General features: G+C 42.2%; 2 protein-coding genes across 4 annotated transcripts; one reads left to right on the top strand and one right to left on the bottom strand.

The window, feature by feature from the left end:
• The first annotated feature begins 192 nt into the window (after positions 1-192).
• On the top strand, positions 193-11,758 carry nbn (nibrin). Its single transcript, XM_072394279.1, has 17 exons — positions 193-334; positions 1,966-2,087; positions 3,014-3,135; positions 3,236-3,395; positions 3,479-3,582; positions 3,681-3,798; positions 4,511-4,701; positions 4,833-4,933; positions 5,043-5,175; positions 5,521-5,729; positions 7,019-7,193; positions 7,303-7,960; positions 8,080-8,169; positions 8,554-8,694; positions 9,023-9,136; positions 9,213-9,262; positions 10,082-11,758. Exons 1-17 carry the CDS (start codon positions 304-306, stop codon positions 10,113-10,115), a joined length of 2,553 nt encoding a protein of 850 aa, XP_072250380.1. The 5' UTR covers positions 193-303; the 3' UTR covers positions 10,116-11,758.
• Positions 11,759-11,878: 120 nt separating this feature from the next.
• osgin2 (oxidative stress induced growth inhibitor family member 2) lies at positions 11,879-17,893 on the bottom strand. 3 transcript variants are annotated; one of them, XM_072394282.1, is made up of 6 exons: positions 17,792-17,893; positions 15,158-15,250; positions 14,887-15,023; positions 14,606-14,797; positions 14,413-14,504; positions 11,879-14,322 (listed from the first exon to the last, which is right to left on the bottom strand). In XM_072394282.1, the coding sequence occupies exons 2-6, from the start codon at positions 15,222-15,224 to the stop codon at positions 13,140-13,142; spliced, it is 1,671 nt and encodes a 556-aa protein (XP_072250383.1). In that variant the 5' UTR covers positions 15,225-15,250; positions 17,792-17,893; the 3' UTR covers positions 11,879-13,139. The 3 variants fall into 3 exon arrangements, with proteins under 3 accessions (XP_072250383.1, XP_072250382.1, XP_072250381.1); XM_072394281.1 differs by lacking the exon at positions 17,792-17,893 and adding an exon at positions 17,608-17,711; XM_072394280.1 differs by lacking the exon at positions 17,792-17,893 and having other exon boundaries at positions 15,158-16,396.
• Between the last annotated feature and the right edge of the window lie 2,123 nt (positions 17,894-20,016).

The raw sequence follows: 20,016 nt of genomic DNA on the forward strand, positions 1-20,016 counted from the left end.
ATTGTGCCGTGATTTTAGGGGACGACCCTGCAACCCCGTTACGATATTTTCCTGTCGACATGAAAAGCATTTATTATATATATATTTGTTTTGAGTGACTAGCATCAGTTTTTTTTTTCAAATGGGAATCCTATACATTCTTAGAGATATTTTTAAAAAATAATCAAAATAGGCGCAGTGTTATGACGTCACATGGTGGCGCATTGTGAGAGTCCACCGTGATGGCCTGCTAATCTTTACAATGTTCCTTTTTTTTTTTAATTGTTAGTTTAAATCGACCAAAGAGACTCCGAAAGCAGTACCATGTGGATACTGACTTCCCTGCAGCCTGGAGGTAACCTTGTCCATCATGACTGACGTTTTTAACTAGCTTGTTGCTAGCTTGGCAAAGTTTGATCAATATAGCTGAAAATCAAAAACACTACACGAAGAGATGGAGGTGCCCGCACCCGCTGCTGTTGTATTTTATAAAAACTGTGTCGGTCTGCTAAAGTTTTGATTAACATGTGGTGTGTTTGAGAAGAGGTTGTGTGGGTGGGATGAACTTTTGATTCGCGATGTTTCATTAATATGGCTAATTACAACACTGGCTTCAAAACGTGAGCAAAAAAAGTTGAAAAAGTGAAACCACAGAAGTCTATAAACTCACGATGGCTTCAGAGTGTCTATTGTCCATTACAGTCTGTCCTGTTGTACAGTACATATTTATATTTATATAATTCACATAAAATGCCTCATTGTGTTTTAAATGGTGATAATACACCATGTATGTCACACAATGTAGATCATATCTTTATAGAATGTATGAAAAACATTCCAAACCAGTTTCCAAAATATTTTAATTAAAAAGTCCATTATTAAAAAATTATTCAAAAGCTGAAAAAAAGACAAAACTATCAAATGTTGTTCCATTTTTAATTGGATGCCAGCCCCAGTTTAGAGACAACATCAGACTGGAAAAGCTGTGAATGCTACAATAAAAAGAGAGACGTATAGGTTGGGAGAGGATCATCCCTGAGCAAATGATTCAACACTTCAAGATCTGAACATAGAGTAGCAATAAATTTGTGGATTTCATGATAAACATCATTGAAAGGTCTCTGTAGCCAACACACAGTGCTGTGGACACTTCTGAGAACTATAGTCAGTGAAGGCACTTTGCTGCATCCACATTTGCAAGATTAATAACCCAATCATGCAAAGAAACATTTAAAATGACCTGTGGCCAAGTGTCAAACTGTCTCATGAACTGATTGATGAAAAACTTTTAATTGTTTTTGGAGATTCTGGATGTCACATCCTCTGAAAAGGAGCGGTACAACACAGCTTGTTATGAGCACAGTTAAAAAGCCAGTTTCTGTGACAGCATAAGGGGACACATCAGTGCTGATGGCCAACCTGCACGTCAGTGATGGCACCCTTAATGCGGTAATAAACTGGTTTTGAAGCTACACATGCCATGCAGTTTACATATTTTTAAGGAAGATGTTTTTTTTTTAAATTTATTTCAGCAAGCCGGAGCCAAACCACATTCTGCACACGTCACAACAGCGTAACTCCCTGTGTTCTGGTGTTAAACCGACATGTGCATAGTTCTGGTAAACATAACTGGTCCTGCAGGATGGACATGCTCAAATTAAACCCCTTTTTTTTTCTTTCTGAGCTGCAGTTTCACTCCTGAGTTTCCAAACACTTCAAGAGTGTTGTTAAAAAATACAGACTGGCATTAAATGCAAGATTAACGATAAATAGAAAATGAATTAATAAAAAATTCTGTTTAAACTTTAAACTTTTGTTTTTTGTTGACAATTTCCACGGCATCCCATCTTTTTTCTTTTATTAAGATTGTTGACACGTAGTGAGTTAAACATGTTGGAATATGTTTTGAAAGTATTGACCAGTTCTTCCAACTGACACACGTTTGTAAAACGCGACAGCTGACTTTCTGCCGTCTGTCTCTCACAGGTGAGACTCACTACCTCCTCTCAGGTAACGAGTATGTGGTGGGACGCAAGAATTGTGACATCATTCTTCACAATGACCAGTCCATCAGCAGGGCGCACGCTCAGCTTACTGCCACTGACCAGGTGAGAGAAATAAAAGAGAGAAATCATGCTTTTCCAAAGAGGTAAGAGACTTAAATCACTGCAAACGTGAGAAAGCTGAACATCTTCAACAAGCTGAATAAGAATACTTCTCTAACTGGAACTGATGGCTTTTAAAGGGAGTTATCACTTACATTACATTTAGTATGGAGTTACTACCAGCTCAAAAACCGAGAGAACACACAACCCTTGTATTTCTGTTTTGGGTCCCATACTTTCAGTCGGTAATCCTTTCAGATCTGATGAAGAAACTTTCTCTATGATTCCATCACGACATGTAAACGACAAAAAAAAAATACACATGTGAAACTGCAGCCAACGGCAAGAATTTTGTGGAGTAGTCGCGTTACCGTAGCAACAAGGCAGCTATTCACTCTGAAAAAAAGAAACAGTAATTAGCGTGCAGTACTGTGATATTATCTCTCTTCTAAAGGCGGATCTTTCTCTGTGTGATATCACTCCCACACAGAAGGTGGTGCTGTTGCACAAGCACTGCACACATGGTACGCTGCAACTGAAACTAAAACCTTGGATGTCGAAACCCCAATGTATAACTCCTGTCTTCATCTTATGGCTTGTTTTCATTGCACTTTAAAGACTTTTTTTCATTTTTGACTCATTTTTAATCATCCTCTGTAATCATTTCCCTAATCATGTCCCTATGTGACATCTGCTTCACCAGAAGAGAGCTTAAAGCTTATTTTTTTGTGATGTCTTACATGTTATGCAGGCAAACTTGACAGTTACATTAAAATATTAATTTGTTTAATGTATTTATTTAGCTGTGGATGCGTTTACATCTTAATTTTACTTTGAAAAGAACACGTTTCTCAGTTGCACGGCTGAACCTGACAGAAAGATGTTGGATGGTTTTTATAACTGATGAATTTCATGGTTTGGTCCTTTAGACCCTGACTCTAAAAGACACCTCCAAATATGGCACAGTTGTCAACAGCCAGCCTCTAACAGCACCTGTGAACCTGAAGTCAGGGGACAATGTCACATTTGGGGTTTTTCAGAGCAAATTCAGGTATGTGACAGAAAGAAGCCTGTTCATAATTAACATGCAGTTCACTCATTCATCATCAGGTGATTTTGTGAAGCATCTTCTTTTCTGTTTCTGTTCCCAGTGTGTTTCATCAGAACCCTGCTGTGTGTTCGTCATGTTTGGACAACACCGGGAAGGCGACTCTGTCTCAGACCCTGGCTGCTTTAGGTGGGAAGCTGGTCAACACGTGGACTCAGGAGTGCACCCACCTGGCCATGCCCACTGTTAAAGTCACCGTTAAGGTCAGGTCTTATATGCGTGTGAGCACATGTGATGTGTTTCTCTGCAACCAAGTGCTGATGCTCTGGCTTCCTTTCTTCGTTAGACCATTTCTGCTCTGCTGTGTTGTCGTCCCATCGTGAAGCCAGAGTTCTTCTCAGAGCTCAAAAACGCCTTACAGCAAAAAAAGCCTCCTCCTAAAGCTGAGAGGTATGAGGCAAACCATCTACGTTGACATTTACACTGAGCTGACCCTGACTGGCTGCACAGAACTGGATATAATATCTCCTGTGGGTATTGCTTTTAAGCTTCTTACCAGAGATTGATGAGCCCAGCTTGAATAAAGAAGAAGTCAATCTTGGAATGATCCCAGATCGCAAACAGCTTTTCAGTGGGAAGACCTTCATTTTCCTCAGTGCCAAACAGGTTTGCCACTTCCTCCTTTCTAAAGACATTATGTTGTTTTCATGCAACACAAACTACCACAAACCTCTCATGTTATTTACAGGTGGAGATTAGGAAATATAAGTCACATATTTGTTATCCTCAATCATAGATCAACAGAAGCACTTGTTAGGGGTGACCTGACAGCACAATACCCTGCTTTTGTTTGGGAAGCTTGAAAGATTGACGTGATCTTGTGAGGTGCACCTTTATCAACCGCACATCAGTTGCCAGGCAGTCTTTTGTCAATCCGAGATCCTCTGGGAGGGTCGCTGCTGCCGCAGAGGGCCTATTTTCGCTCGAGCAGCTGATTACCGTTTTCTAAGCCGCATTCACACCTGCACTGCAGCCCTGAAATGTTCCACACATTAGATGTGTAGCTGTGCAAATCACTTGTGATCACAGCAGGAGATTCTCCATAAAATTCTTGGAGAGCACTAATGCCAAGATGCCTAATTCCATTAGAAGTCAAAGGTTTTGACAGTTTATTTACACACTCATAGCAACAAGGAAAAGGTGAATGTATAAAATGCATCTTAAACGAGTCACTGTTTGCAGGGGGGAAAAAAGCACTAAAACTGAGCCTTTTCTTTTGGAGATGAAATCTGCTGGCTGTAGAGTGTTTTTGGCACATTAATAACCTGCAATGAACCCACGTGTAGATTAACTTGCGTTTCTCGCGTGCCGTTTGCAGCTGAAGCGCCTGAGCGCAGCAGTGAGTTTTGGAGGTGGCAGGAGCCAGCTGCTGCAGGAGGGCTCCCTGCCCCGTGACCTGCTGGAGTCTCCACACAGCTGTGTGGTCGATGTCGCAACAGGCAGCTCCCAAACTCTGCTTCCTCCCTCCTCCACAGAGTGGGCAAACTCCGCAAAGAGCATCCTTCAAAGGTTTCAACTTGTGTCCTTGCACAGGAAGACACTTTAAAAGCGCGTTTCTGCACTTGAGTTGTTGAGATAAATGGGGGAATTTGTGACCACTTAACGACGCTCTGCCTTTTCTCCTTTGACCACCGACACAGAAAAGGTTTTCGAGTCATCACAGAGTCTGAAATTGGTTTGGCTGCCATCTACGCGTCCTGTGACAAGTACTGCAATCCATCCAGTCTGATAACAGACTCAGGTGTGTGGCAACATCGGAAAGCACTGAAGGGGTTCTTTACTGTGACTTCAGTTCTTTAAAATGGAATTTCGCTCTTGTTTTTTTTTTTTTTTAATCGTTCGCTGTTTAGACTCGGCACCACGAGTGGAACCCAGACTCCCAGGTGCTTCTCTGTCGCAGAGCGTGACTGTGGATGAGACCGTGTTGCCCGCGGCGTCGCAGAACATCACAGCTTACGCAGTCAACACAGAGACATCACAAAGGTACAGATGAACACTCACTGGCTCTGTCCACATGCACAGCAACATTCTGCCTATTCACATTATTCTAACTAAGGAAACAATGCAAATGTGGTGATTAGATTGTTCCAGTTATTGTGAGTCATGCCCAGCCACCCCCCCCCCCCATGCCACTGTGGTGTTTGCTGCTATTGAAAGTCTTAATTAAATGCAAATCTTCCAAAACACAGGCCATCGCTGACGTCTCTTCTGTTCCTCAAAAATAAATGACGTTGTTCTTAAAAAAGCAGCACACCGTCCCTTAAGATGAGCAGAATATCGCTGTGCATGTAACTGTGTCATTCACTCGTTGCTTTCCTCTGTTGTCAGGATGGAGGTCAGTGAAGCCACCGGAGTGGTAGCAGTAGGAGAAACTCCTGAGAAGAAGCTGAAGCAGAACACCAGTCGGCCCCACAGGTCCGAACCTACAGCTCAGACCAAAACCTCTCAGTTCCTTGTGGCCGAAACGATGAGCTCATCATTAGACACTGTAAACAACAGAGACTCCCAGAGGAAGAAGCCTGATTTCAAAGTTTCAGGTAACTACATGAATGTTTTTTTTTCCCCGGTGTAAAATAAATGTGATGCGAATATGAAATGTTATTATAAATAGAGGATTTACACAATTTGTTTCTTCTTAGCTGTAATTCATTGTATTAGGATGTTATTTATTACGTAGTCCTTTAATGAGAGATTAAAATACTCTTTGTGCCTTATTTATAGATTATTTTGAATGTGTTTTAATTGATTTCAGTTTTGGGAAAGAAGGATGGTCATGTGATGTACCCTTACCTGCTCCTTTAAAGGTCCACTTTACAACATTATAAGACTACTGGGTGTCACACTACAGCAGCAGCATCTCAATCCAAACCAAATAGAGCCAAAACGACAAGGGAAACCTCACATGGACTCCATCTGTCAGCTCACAGACCAATGTGGACTCTGAACCTTCCCCTTGTTTTGTAGGAGGTTTACTCAGAATATAGTCTATAACTTTCCTGTAATGATATAAAACAGCATTTAATCATATGCTCCGGTAGCTGCATAGAGCTCAAGGAAATGCACACAGAGGGGAAGAGACCGCGTATCCTGGCAACATAATCATTAAACTATAAAATCTTCACTTCAGCTGATAGTTGCTCACTGCTGTATTGAGGTTTAAAATAGCGTACACGATCATTTAAAATTGGATTAAAATCCGTGCAGACAGCCTGAATCATTCCCACGATGTATCCGCTTCCACTTTAATGTGTTGTTGTGTTCTTAGATGTTAAAGCAGCAGCATGTGTTGCACTCACAGACACTTTATGCCACTTTAAAGTGTAGTAAAGGTTGAGGGATGGAAAAAACGAGGCTTCTCTTCTTTCTTAATGTGTTTCTAACTTATCAGCACAAAGAATAAAAGTGTGTAATGAGAAATGCAGCCTTTGTGTTTTATATATGGCCAGAACTACTGGTTTGGCTTGTTTCATCAGTCCTTAACACAAAGCTGATATCAGCACCTTCGAATGACACGGAGCAGCAGAGTTTACTGGTCCCACACAAATTGATAGAAATCTGGATTTGATTTTCTTCTGTTTTTGTTTTGAATGTTCTTTAAATTCACAACTACTGTGAAACAAATAGTGGTCGTTTGTGAGCTTTAGAGGCGCTTTCGGAGGAGCATTTTTCCACTATTCAGGCTTTGTGCTGAGATGTGCTGAATGTCAGCAGGCACTCTGGGATGTTTTAATCCTCTCAGCAAATCAGGACGCCTTCCATCGCACCGCAGGACTTTTTGCATCGCCTCACAGTAACAAACATTGTTTTAAGCCAAATATTTTTGCAGTTTCAGGTGGAGATAACGCTTACGTCAGACCCCAGCCGCCCGCTCCTAAGACCAATGGTGGGACGAAGACATTCTTCAATAAATATTCTCCTAAGAAACCAAAAACCTCTGCACAAGCTTCCCCGCAGAAACAGTCAACTTTGACCAATTTCTTTTGCCCCGTCAACAAGAAAAGGTAAGATTCTGCTTGTTCATCAGTGCTTTTGGCGCCAGGGTGCTTTTTAGTGTATTGAAAGTAAGACTCTGTGCTTACCCAGCTCTCTTTGTTTCATGCTGTCATTGAGGCCTTTGGAGGATGAGCTCTCAGCTGTCATGTCAGAGCCAAAGCGGCCTGCACCAGAATCATCAATCATCCTGCAGGCATCGAACACCTTATCCACGCCCCGAAAAATGCCCGCGCTTTCTCCTGGTGGCCCTCCAGCTGTGTCCCAGACTCCACTTGAATCGCCAGCTGATTTGTTTGTTAGACAGTCAGAGGCTCTCGCAGAGGAGCCAGGGAGCAGAAAAAGGAAGGGAATGGAAGAAGACATTCAGATAGATGATCTGGAGTCTATTATGTTGGAGGATATGGACTGCTTTGATGACAAGGTCTCAAGTAATCAAGGCCAAGAAGAGCAGCTCATTGCACACAGTTTGCCTAAGCAGAAACAAGGCCTGCGTGCTGTGGACGCTTCTTCCTCGAGCAAAAGGCAGCGGATCCACCAAGAATCTAATGGAAGGAGCAATAAAGTGCCTCAGCAGGGCCTGGGAAAAGAATCGAGTTTCCTTAAGAACCTCAGTGAACAATCTGATCCACATACTGTCTCTATTAAGACGGAGCCGCCTCATCCAACAGACTTCATGACAACCAATCAGGAGTCAAGGAAACCTCCTGAGATGTCCTCTGCCAGCACAAGTAAAGACGTAAGACATTTTGAAGACGACGAAGCTTCATTCGTGGAGGTGAAGGAGGAGGATTTACTCTTTTTTACTTAATTCATACAGAAATGTAGCACTTAAAATACAATTTTAATGTTTTTTTTTTTCTTTTTTTATTCAACTTTTTTTTTCTTTTTCCACAGGATGTAGAACTACTGGAAATAGATATCAGCCTGCCAAGAGAGGAGGAAAAGGCCCCTATTAAACCCGTAGTGGTCAAACAGGAGGCTCAGGTAAATCCTGAGGGGGGGAAAAGTCTCTGTCTGTTGTGTAGGTGTGTGAGTTGGAAAGAGCCTCAGCTTTCAGCTACATGCTGAAACCAAAGAGCCCAGGACCGGATGCATCAAAATCTATAAAGATGCTGCCAATCATTTTCCACAGGCCGACGCAGTTAAATAGCACAACGAAAAGCTCAGAGGATCGACTCAGATGCTAAAGCTAACGGACAGCCTCTTGTTTCTGAAAAAGCTTAAACGGCATCTGAAAGAGTTTTTAAAAATCATCACAACCGAGTCTTTTTTTTTTTTATGTCGTCATATTTTATTCTTTGAACGTCATCGTTCTGAATTAGTTGTAACATGTTTTTAAAAAGTTGTGTGAATCGTGGATGTTTTCAGGAGTCAAAGATCGATGAGGATCTCCCTAAGAAGCTGGTGTTGGTGGAGTTCAGATCTCTCACTGTTTCAGCTCCTCTGAACGCCAAACCGAAACAGATGCAGGAGAACAGACACGTCAAGAACTTCAAATGTTTCCGCAAGGTCAGACCGCGAGGCAACACCCACACACACACACACACGCACGGCAGAGGCTCTTTAGAGATTTGTAATCGGTTCTTCAATAAGTGGCGCTTTTGCTAAGAATCTGAACGCTTTGTTCTCCTGTTAAATACAAACAAATGTCTCAGCTCACCCTTCGACTGACGGTGATTTCAGTTCGCATCAAGTTTAAAAAATTAAGATAAAAAAGCATCTGCGACACTCGTGTGGATCATTTAAAAATGAAACGCACAGAAGTTTTAACAGCAGGAGCCTGTGCCTTATTTTTTTTGAATGTTTTAATATGAATTTAGTTGTTTTTGGGTGACAGAAAGGCGTCCCAGGTACAGAGGGTCGCCCACACATCATCGGAGGATCGGATCTGCTGGTTCACAACAGGGGCAAGAACTCTGATCTGGATGAATGGCTGAAAGATGCGGTCGAGGTACTGTCTGCCCTGTTGCATTGTTCGGATTTAGTCTTTGTCTTTGATCTGTGAGTTGAACTTGTGTTTGTTTCAGGAGGAGCGTCAGAACAGGCGGGATGAGACAATGGGAGATGACCTGTTTAGGTGAGAGACGTTTCCTGTTAGGATATGACGTAATGTAACTTTGTTATCCCCTCACAGCTTCCACTGTGAGTTTTCTATGTGGCATAATATTATTCATCATCCCCCATCCACAGCTGCCAGCAGCCCGCTGGATAATAAAAAAAAATAAAATTTTATTTATCATGGGAGCAGAGATCCTCCGGTCATTTCCTGCTGTCAGTGCCTCTTGGTTGTGTCCTTATAATTCATTCTTCCAACAAAAGGCGGAGCTTCTGTAACATTGCGACCTGCAAAGAGTCAAGGTGATAAAACTATTTTAAAACTGAGATAATCTCAACCATCAACCATCCCAGTTAAGAGATTTATGGGCATGCGACCACCGTAGCCTCCTCTTAACCAGGCAGAAGGGACGAATTCTTTCGTCACAGCGGTTGCCAGGGAAACAGAGGTGATGTAAGCCGGCGCTGCTTTGTTTTCTTTGACTAAGCAGAAAAGAGACATGTTCGATCGATTTTTTTTGCATGTGTGTGAGGCCTGAGCTGTTTGATCACTGAGTCATGCTCAGTCAGTCATGCGTAGCTTGAGAACAGACTCTGCTGCTAAGAAAACAGTCCGGTATTTTTTTCCCTAAAGGAAGTTTCCAGACGTGGTTTATAGGAAGCTTGTTTGCTTTATGCTGTTCAAACATTTTCTGTGCTTTACAGCACTTTATTTTGGGCTGTTTTTATTGTTTCAAAATGCCTCTGAGCACATTGAGGAGTGATCCACGAGGAATGTTAAAAGCCCATCCTGGCGTGGACAGATGCTTGACGTGTGCTCTTTTCTCCGTGTGTGTGTCAGGTACAACCCCACCAAACTATCCAAGAGAAGATGAAATGCCTTCATCTTTGCATCGTCCCGAGGGAATTAAGTTCACAGGGAGTATGTGAAACCCTGTTTCAAAGGACTCCAGCAACAACGTGATTCATTTCTCTGATTTCTGTATTGGAGCTACGATGCTGTTCTTCCTGTTTTATCCCTGTAAATGTATTCACTGGCAGACAGAAATGTAACAGAACAGTCTTCAGTGTTCAGAGATTTTTTTCCACAAAGTTTTTATTTGCCGTTAATAAAAAATATACCATACAAAACATTTAAAAACTGTTCAGTTGTACAAGAGTTGTAAAACTCTGCATGCTGAAAGCAGCTATTCCTTCATTTTGAAGTTAACGCCCCGGTTAAGTTCCCTTGTTTCAGCAGAATTAAGAGGCTAGAGAAGGATTCAAGTGTTACTGTTTGCTCAGCGATCTCTGGTGAGCCAACCCCTCAGGCACTTTTCCAGATCTGAAACAGTTCAGATAAGTAGTCATCATGCCAAAATATCTCTTGTTCTTTCTGTGCAGATAGTTGAGGCTCACCTTCCCCTTCGTATTCGCAGAAGGTGCCACTTTCAAGTTCAACGTTAACTCAGCATTCAGTATGAATTGTATAGTAAGAGAAGTGGCCAAGAGAGTTAGGAGACTGGCTTTAAACACCTTTTTTTTTTCTTTAATTTTAGCTGAAAGATTATTCAGCTTGTTAATTAACTACTTGCGTATCGAGTTTCTATCTGAAATCCATTTGCATTCCTATTAAAATGTCGAGTACACAGATTGACACAGAAAAGAAGTCATGCTTTTGAAGCAGTATTTCTCATCTCAACAGCTTACGTTTTTATCTTTTTAAAACAAGAAAAAAAAAAGGATAAAGATTCTCCACGTTTGAGTCACCCTACGTGGTCAAATCCACCGGGTCTAACTCTCCCCACGTCTCTCTCTCTCTGCTCACAGCAGCCGCTGTCAGCCAATGGCTCGTGCCTGCATGCATATATTTAATATTTCTATCAAAAGCAATATTCAGAAGTCCAAAAAATGAAAAATAAAAGCAACAAGTTATATAATTCAGCTGAAATTCAGTAGTTAACACGGGTAACATTTTCACTAGTCAACTGTTAAATGATTACCTAAACAGTAATGAGTTAAAAAATTTTGTTAGTGTAAAAAGTCATAAGACTACACAACAAGTAATTTTAATAATGTATTAAACACCCCCCCTTTCGCTGACTTTTATAATGTCGAAGGTGGTAAGAGAAGAATTGAAAATGAAAACAAAAGTCAAGTCACAATAAACAAAGCGCAAGCTGTGCGTGAGCGGCTCAAAGGATGAAGTCTATGGCGGAGCAGTTCTGCAGACTCTGCTTAAATGACTAAAAAAGGGAAGGAAAAGATAGTAGAAACGGAGAATGGCGTGTGACTCGTCATCTCCCGTCGCCTTTCTGAGCTGATTTTTGTCACTTGACGACAGCGGTTGTGGCTTCTCACTGTTCAGTTGCTTTAAACATGGAAGATTACAGCGATATCCACATGTAGAGCGGGCATATAAGGGACAAAAGAGTTCTGCATGACTCGCTAAATCACCCGTGAATGTCTGTCCTAGTTGTTGTATCTCAGAAACAAAAACGAGGCTGAATGTCATGGTTCATATCGTTAAAAAAAACAACTCATTACATGACTACAGCGTTAGGTCGGCATTGATGAGTATTTGATGTTAATAATGGCTACATGTGAGTAAAGGCGATGCTAATTGAATGCTAAGATGAGAGTTGATTGAAAGCAAAAAAAAAAAATGGAAACTGGTTTGCAGAAATGACGTCCTGGACATGTGATTTTTCTTTTCTTTTTTAAAGCCTCTTTTTTTCACGTCTGTGGGTTTGAATTTACTGATTTTCCCGAAAATATTGAGAATTTGCATAAATTGTTGGGACAGCTCGATTGATTCCCACCTTCGTAGCTGGTCGCTGTGTAACTGGCAGAAACTTCTTTAAGACCAAAGAGTCGCAGAAATGTTTCAGCTTTTAATTTATTTTCTACTGAGGACTCCGCTCTTTCATTGTTGGGTGTGAATTTACAGAATTTGTTTAAGTGGGCAAAGCTTTTATGTCTCAGAATTGAAATTTTTGCCTGAAAAAAATAAGACTGAAAATAAAATAAATTGTTGAGTTTGGATCTAAAATAAAGTTGCGGAAACGTTGCTCATCACTAGATTCATGATTGGATGATTTTTACATTCCGTGAAATTAGATCCATTTAAACACCAGAGTTGGCCCTTCGTGGCCGTGTGTTTTCCCTGGATGCTTGAAACCAGACAGTAAAACTGACGTTAGATTTGGAAAAAAAAACATTTAGATCTCAATGGCAGTATCCCTAAAGCAATGGGTCAGATTTACTGGATCATCGCTCCAACTACCAACAATAGCAAAGAATCTTCTTGAGTGAGAAAAAGAAAAAGGCTCAATAATCAGGAACATCGATACATCAGCAGCCACAAACCTTTTGGGTCTCATAAATCTGATATACCTATTGATTGTTTCAAATAAAGTTGATTTTTATTTGATTTTTTGTTGATTTGAAAAAAAGTTGATTTCTGGAGATACACCCAACACCTGCACGATTGCAACTATGAGTTGTGTGGATTGAAAGGGTGCCTTTATTTTTTGAGTTTTGCCTCTGTGCAACTTAGCACTGCTAGCAGATGGATTGAAGACACGTGGTGAATGAATGAATAACCCTGATCGAAATAAGGTCCCGTTCTGTTATGAGGTCACAGATTGACCGTAAAACATTGGCACATGGAAGCTTGGACATTTGGAGGCTTCAAATGAAGCCAGACATTACTCTTAAAAGCGGTCTCTTGTTTCATTAGAAACTGATTAGTGTACATCCATTGTCTTTTTGGTCTCAAAATGCCTTAGCTTAGATGACAAAACACTGCATTAATGATGAAAGCATATTAAAACTTGTTTTCCCTCTCTGGCATGGTAAAAGGATTTTAAATCTGTGCCTTAAGACCAGACTCTCACGCTTTTTTCTTTATCGCGTTTTCAGATGAAGTTGTTCCCTCCATTGTTGATGAGCTTTTCTCTCTTCTTGAGTCTCTTCAGCAGACAGGAGGCGATGCCCAAAGCACCACCCTTCAAAAAGCGAACAAAGTTGTCTCCCACCAGCGGGCCCATGGCAAATAGCCCCGGCTCCTTGGTGCACTCAAAAGTGTAGGGGTTGATGTCAATGGGATTTTGCTTGCAAGAGATGGGTTTTGTTGGATCCTGACCCAGGTACTGGCCCTGTCCCTTTAAGAAAAACAAGTTTGGGTTGGTCCCAATCAGCACTAAGGCCATGGAGATCTTGAATGCCTTCAGGGAGTTGTTCCCCTGCAGCAAACACTTCATGTCAGACTGGAAGGACACCACACAGTGTTCTGGAAAACTGGTGTAGTCGGGAAACAGACTGACACTGGCACCTCCAGCCATGTTACCTGCAGCCAGCTGGGGTTTAGGGCACATCTTGGCACATACTGAAGAGGCAATACTCACTGCCTGGGGTCTGCTGGGAGCAGAAGGTGGAGCCACGTTTGTGTATGTCTGAGAACACATCATGTTGTACACTTTGTGGTACTCTGGGTACAAGGTCTTCGGCAGCTGCTTAAATATGAGGTCTTGGTTGTCTACGCTCTTGCGAAAAACATGCAGCACTCTAATGTTGCTGTTACAAGCACACAGAACTGCATCAGCAGCGCTTAAACCTGCACCTACAATTAGAACCGGATCAGAGTTCATATCCAGCTTTCTCTGGCTTATAGCCAAACCCAGGTCTGAGATACTGTGGAATACAAAAGGAAGATCATCCCCCTCTACACCCAAATGAACTGGTGAATCAGAGGCACCAGTGGCCAGTACTACATTTTCAGCAAACAGACAGAAGGGGACATGAGTGTCGTTCTGGACCTGCTGATACCCCCTTACTTCCCAGAGAGCCCCCCCTCCTCCACTGTTAACACACTCTTCTCCATTTCCATCAAAGCCTTCATTCCCACCATTTCCCACCCCACCATCTCCTCGATTAGTGTGCCCATTTTCCAGACTTTTCACCTCGTGTCCCCGGCAGAGTTTCTGGACGGAGGTCACGTAGGTGTTGTCAACAAAATTCTTTTGGAGACCCTTTAGCTTCACATAGTCACGGTAATAAGATGAGATCTCCTCTGGGGTGGCTCTGTCACTGGTTACATCCCTGAAGACAAGACGAAGATGATGAGAAACAGCAGCAAGAACGACATTGAAGCTTGAGTCATCTCTTTTTTTGTTGTCAGCCTCTTTCTACCTGTGTTTCCCGTTGGTCAAGTCTCTGTAGTTGACTCCAGGAAGCTCCATCCAGATGCCAAGACTGATAGTCAACATGGAGCCTTCCATTGCCTGAAGAGATGGGGAGGGGGAAAGGCAAAGATGAAAACAAACCGGTAGATATAAAATTTGGATAGTTCCAAGGGGATTGCAGTCTAAACTTTGCCACTTACATGCCAAGCACCCCCAGGTGTAGCCTTTCCCAGAACCAGATGTGGGACGTGTTGCTGCTTGTCTCTCCTCCACTGAAGGACAGAAGGGAACTCGTAGCCAAAGTCAGCATTGGGATGCAGCAGTGTATCAAAAAGCACCGCGATGGGATTCCTTGACCTCCCCTCAAGACCTTCACTCAAATATTCCAAGTCCTGTAAAAAAAAAAAAAAAAAAAAAGCAGCCCTTATTGTGACAAATCTAAATGTTTAGGTAAACAACAACAACTTGTAGGTGTTCTTACCTGCTCGGTGATGGGGAGGTGCTTGGTCTCCTGCAGTTTCCTGTACAGAATCGGGTTTGGATGAACCGTCGCCGTGTCCAAGAAGGGCTTGTATCCGCTCAGCAGGTAGGACAGGCAAATACCTGATGGCCCATTCCCTAAAAATGAATCCACGTTTGGAAAATTGCAGATTAGTATCGTAATGTGTGTATTATATTACACAAGTTATATTGAAATGGGTGCGTGATTGCCGGACCATTAAAGGCAAGCTGAGTGAGGGTTTAAAATGTACCTATGATGACCACAGGGAGAGTAAGTGGGTGCTCTTGTGGCAGAGTGGTCTCTTCCAGGAGAGGCATGGCTGCAGCCTGGGCCAGAGCCAGCACTAGGAAGGAACACAAAGACAGAAATTTCCAGACTTCTCTGTAGCTGTCCATTCAATGTCAGGCTAAAAGCAGAACCTCAGTCGTGCTTTGTCCCTCCACTCTCTCATCGTTTCTGGGTCAGATTTTTTTGAACAGGTTCAAACCAGCTTACTGTCATTGTGTCTGCCAGTGTTGTTGTTGTCTCATGTTAGCTTAGATCCTGTCTCCGTCCACCATCATCAGCTGACTCAGAAACAAACACACTGAGGGAGAGAAGACCCTTTATTCATCCTGTTATTGTGCTTCCGCACACAGCCATGACCCTCCCTGTCTGTCTGGGGCTTCAGACACGTGTAAATGCCCCGCCACAACACAACTTGTCCACAGGTTCTCTCACTGTCGCCCTGCCGACGTCAACTCACACCCTGTTCCATCACCCATGGCGAGGCTAGCCTCTGTTAACCCCGGTGCCGCTCCCCAAACAAAAGGGTGTTCTAATCAGATTTATGTAGGCTTGGGTCTGTTGTGAAATGTTGCCATAGAGCATGTGTAGTGTGTGTTTGGGTGTTACGCGACAGTGCCATTGTGTGCCTGCCGGGCAGCAAATCCCCCCTGATCACTCCTCCGAGTGGGCCCTAATCCCACTGGGTTTGTTTATGTCTTTGCCGCCCCTTTCAACGAAAGCACGGTGAGAATGTGGTCCTGGCATGCTGACAGACCAAACCATCAGAGCTCCTGCTCCCTTCCTACCCACCACCACTGCCCTAACACACACACACACACAAACACCACCCACTGGTTGCAGCACACACTGTCCATTTGCCCCACTTTCAATGAAAACACTGCCCACGCCACCTTTGTCTTCCAAAACTCTGGCTCATTTCCCTTAAAACTTGCATGTCTACCTGTTGCCAACACTTTGTGCACTCCCCTCCCTCCTCCTGTCTGACCTGTGTCTGTGGGCTAGCCCGTTGTCAGCTTGTTTACCCTTTTCAGTGAAAGCAATGGGATTCCACACATTGCCTGCACTGTTTGGAGTGTGTCAGGCTGATACTGGTATTTTCATGCCAATGGTCAAATTTAAAAACCGTAACAGGTTTTTTTTCAGTTCAGCTTTTGTTTTGCACTTGTTTACACTGGTGGATAGAGGACTCCCTGCAGGTTTTATTTATTCAGCTTTTTCCAACTGTTAACATAAAACACAATAACAACATGAAATCTGTCTGTGAATATCTGCCTTTATACCAGAAAGTTCATCGTGACTTTGATACCTTCACGGCTTACTTTCTATCTTTTTCGGAGCTTTCCACCCTCAAACCCTCATTGGCAAGTGGGATAAAATTATTGAGTCACACAACAGTGTAAAACATTTGTTTTGGATAATTAGGCGATTATTCAGTCGTTTGAACATAGACACTAAAGTCTTCCAACTTGGGTCGTTTTTTTTCTTACAGTTGCATCTAGCATGATACAGCATGATGCAACAGCAGTTCTGTATGCATCAAGCTGTTTTCACACGTTTTACAACACAAATGCACTTTCACGTATTTTCATTAAGATAAAGTCTAGCCTACTCCATGCATTTTAGTTAACTTTTTTAAGATTTAATCAAATAAAACGTCTTCCCTGATTTAAAACAAAAGTAAGTGCGCCTGACCCAAACATCTTCAAATCAGATGAGTTTACAGATCAATCAAATCCTAAAAGTAAAACAACGCAACACACGTTGTCTACACCCGCAGCTAAAATCAGATCAATTCTGAAAGAATACAAGATGTAAGTTGGCTTCTTTTTGTTGCCGCATGTGCGCGTTTTGCAGCATGAGAGACCATACTTTTCTAGGACATGCTGCTCTGTGTTTGGGCCATCTGCAGGGGGAAAAAATGTGTTAAACTTCTTGTCCTTTGTTAAGTCAACAGAATGACAACACATGAGCCTAATAAAAATATACACTTTCTGTCATTTTGGAAGCACACTTGGAAATATCTTCAACAGGACTACTCTTATTTCATAATCGTTTAATTTTCCTCTGTAAGGCCTTGAGCTGAATCCTCACCTTTGCAGCTTGGGATAATGTGCCGAGAGCGGCGTTCGGGTTTAGTCGCAAAATTAGGTTCAATTTAAAACCAGGACATATTTCTGTGGATTTTGCCGCACCACACGCTACCGGATGAGGTGAATGATGCAGCAGTGCTGCCCCATCGCACACAGCATCCTCATAGATCCATACTGGCTCAACCCCCCTCCACTACCAAACTGCGCGCAGTTTACGTTCAAGGAGCACACGCGGAAGACGCTACGTTACCATCATTGCATAATTTAGGTCAAACTCACATTTACGGTTATCCGCAACACTCGAGCAAGATCTGGCTCTTACCGTGCTGTGATTTATCTCTGTGTCTCTCAGTCGCGTCCTGTTATCACGACCTAGAACAGCGTTTCTAAACCGTATAAATAGGCAGACACCGGTGGGAGGACCTATCCAACTGTCTGGGTTCTTGAATGAGATAATAAGCCAACCTCTCACTCGTCACCACAGACACACACATACACACACTCACCTCCGTGCGCTTAAATCGGAGCAGACCCGGTGTACTCAGGTCAGATCAGCCTGTTAGTTTAACTAACGGATGGTCTCTGTGTCTTGATAGCAGAGCGTGAAAGACAGAAACCAGGTCTTGCGTCTGTTTTTGTCGTCACATGCGCATCTCACGTGCACCGGCAGGCGTGAGCGCATTCACTGAGAGAGATCAGAGCATCTCAGCATCCTCACAGCGCCGCCGACACTGCTCCTCACTGAGTGTGCTGAAAGAGCACTCTTTCATTTTCATTTCACAAGCAATTCATGACATTCCGATTTTTCACTACCAAACAATATGAAAGTAGTACAAAACACAGGTGTACATAGATGGTACCCCATTCATTTCTGCTGCTCTTTGAGTAAATGTATCAATCTAATGGCCGACAGAGGTTTCACACATTTGAACCCATATGTAACTCGTGGGCAGGTAAGCAGGTAAGCAAATATATTCATTTATATGAAGACTTATTATTTATTCATTTCTAAGATTTAAATTCTGCTCTGTGATTTCCAATATTTTAGGAAAGACATTTAGTTTAGTCATTAACTGCAAAACAAAACTAATCAACCCAGGTCTATAGTGCTTAATCAATTCTTAAAACATTTAATGTAACCACATATAGCCGTAAAAAAATAAGTGCAGAAGCATAAGTAAATTTAGATTAGGCATGTTGGAAGTGCAGATGAGTTTTCAAGAGATTCTTGAAGGTACAGGAGAACGTCCCCATACTCTGATAGCATGCCGCTGGTGTGGAAATCATGACTTCTTCATGCTGGAATGATAGGCAGAGTTTTATATAATCTTCAAAGCAGTGATGTGAGAAGCTATGTTAGCAGATGGCAAGGCCAAAAGAGGTGGATGATACTGCAAAGAGATGGAGCCCTAGTATCGAGCCTTGGAGTGTCTCGGTAGAGAGACAATGGGGCACAGATGTTTATCCTCACCATGACACTTTAAAAAAGGTTCATGAGGTATGTTTAAATTACAATATGCTGCCCTGCCTGAGATTCCCATCTCAGACAGCACAGATAGGATAGTATAATGTACCATGTCAACAACAGGATGTGTAAAAGAAAGCATGCCCTTGTTCAATTTAAGGCATAATTAGAATTAGTCTGGTCTCAGATGAATAACAACAAATGACAAAATACACCACGTCATTTATTTAACCAAAATTGAGACAAAATGCAGTGTGTGAAAAAAGATTCTGAACAATTTTTAGCAGTAATAACTTAAAATAGTCTTTCTCTGTATGTCATTATTAGTCTGTCATATCATTAAGGAGGAATTTTGGTCCACTTGTCTTTCTAACGTTGCTTCCACTCATTGTGGTGCTGTGCATTATGACCAAACATCTCCACTTTGGTCTTGTCTGTCCAAAGGATATTGTCCCAGAAGTCTTGTGGTTTGTTCAGATGCAACTTTGCAAACCTAAGCTGTGCTGCCTAGTTATTTTTAGAGAGAAGCGGTTTTCTCCTGTAATACTTCCAAACAAGTCATACTTGGACTTTAAGATCTAACATGTTAACTGGGGCCCGTGGAGTCTAAAAAGTAGCACTTGGGTTTTTTGCAGTTTTTCTGACATTGGGGCATATGTGCTGGGACATCCACTCCTGAGAAGAATGACAACAGTCTTGACTGCTTTCCACTTGTGAATATTTTGTAGAACAACAGCTTTATAGCCTTTTCCAGATTGATGGGCAGCAACAATTGCGTTTCTGAGATCATTGCAGATGTCTTTCCTCCTTGGCATTATGTTAACACACAACTGAATGCTCCAGACCAGCAAACTGACAAAACTGCTGCTTTTATAGAGCTGCTCACACCTGCTGTTGATCAATTAATCAGGTGCATATGATTAGCAGCACTCGATTGCTACCTAACCTCTTATTTACTGTGGAAGCAGTAAGGTTGTATTTGGTTTCTCACACACTGCCTGTATGAACTGTGAATGTAAACTTCTGGCAACATTTTAGCTGGACCTTCTAAAGTCAACATAACTAATTCATACTGCATTCTTGGATAATTACATTAAGTAATTGCCATTAGAAAACTGAAAGCTGATGCAACTTAGAACTGTTTTTCTGCAGTCAGACCTTATCACTATTAAGAATTGGTTGCCTTCCACCTGCTTTCCTCCGTGAAAAAAATTGAATTATGCTATTAAAAAAAAGGGCAAGAGACATTTTTTGTTTGTTTCTTTG

The sequence above is a fragment of the Leuresthes tenuis genome, unplaced genomic scaffold, assembly GCF_036924035.1.
Source record: "Leuresthes tenuis unplaced genomic scaffold, fLeuTen1.0.hap1 SCAF_10, whole genome shotgun sequence".
Classification (NCBI taxonomy): domain Eukaryota; kingdom Metazoa; phylum Chordata; class Actinopteri; order Atheriniformes; family Atherinopsidae; genus Leuresthes; species Leuresthes tenuis.

What these genes read in the sequence shown, in the direction of transcription:
- nbn (XM_072394279.1), top strand. Translation starts at nt 304, where the DNA reads ATGTGGATACTGACTTCCCTGCAGCCTGGAG. An exon ending in TTTTCCTCAGTGCCAAACAG is followed by an intron (nt 3,799 to 4,510) that starts GTTTGCCACTTC and finishes TGCCGTTTGCAG; the next exon opens with CTGAAGCGCCTGAGCGCAGC. An exon ending in TGGTCAAACAGGAGGCTCAG is followed by an intron (nt 8,170 to 8,553) that starts GTAAATCCTGAG and finishes GGATGTTTTCAG; the next exon opens with GAGTCAAAGATCGATGAGGA.
- osgin2 (XM_072394280.1), bottom strand. Translation starts at nt 15,302, where the DNA reads ATGGACAGCTACAGAGAAGTCTGGAAATTTCTGTCTTTGTGTTCCTTC. An exon ending in TCTCCCTGTGGTCATCATAG is followed by an intron (nt 15,024 to 15,157) that starts GTACATTTTAAA and finishes ATTCATTTTTAG; the next exon opens with GGAATGGGCCATCAGGTATT. An exon ending in CACCTGGGGGTGCTTGGCAT is followed by an intron (nt 14,505 to 14,605) that starts GTAAGTGGCAAA and finishes CCATCTCTTCAG; the next exon opens with GCAATGGAAGGCTCCATGTT.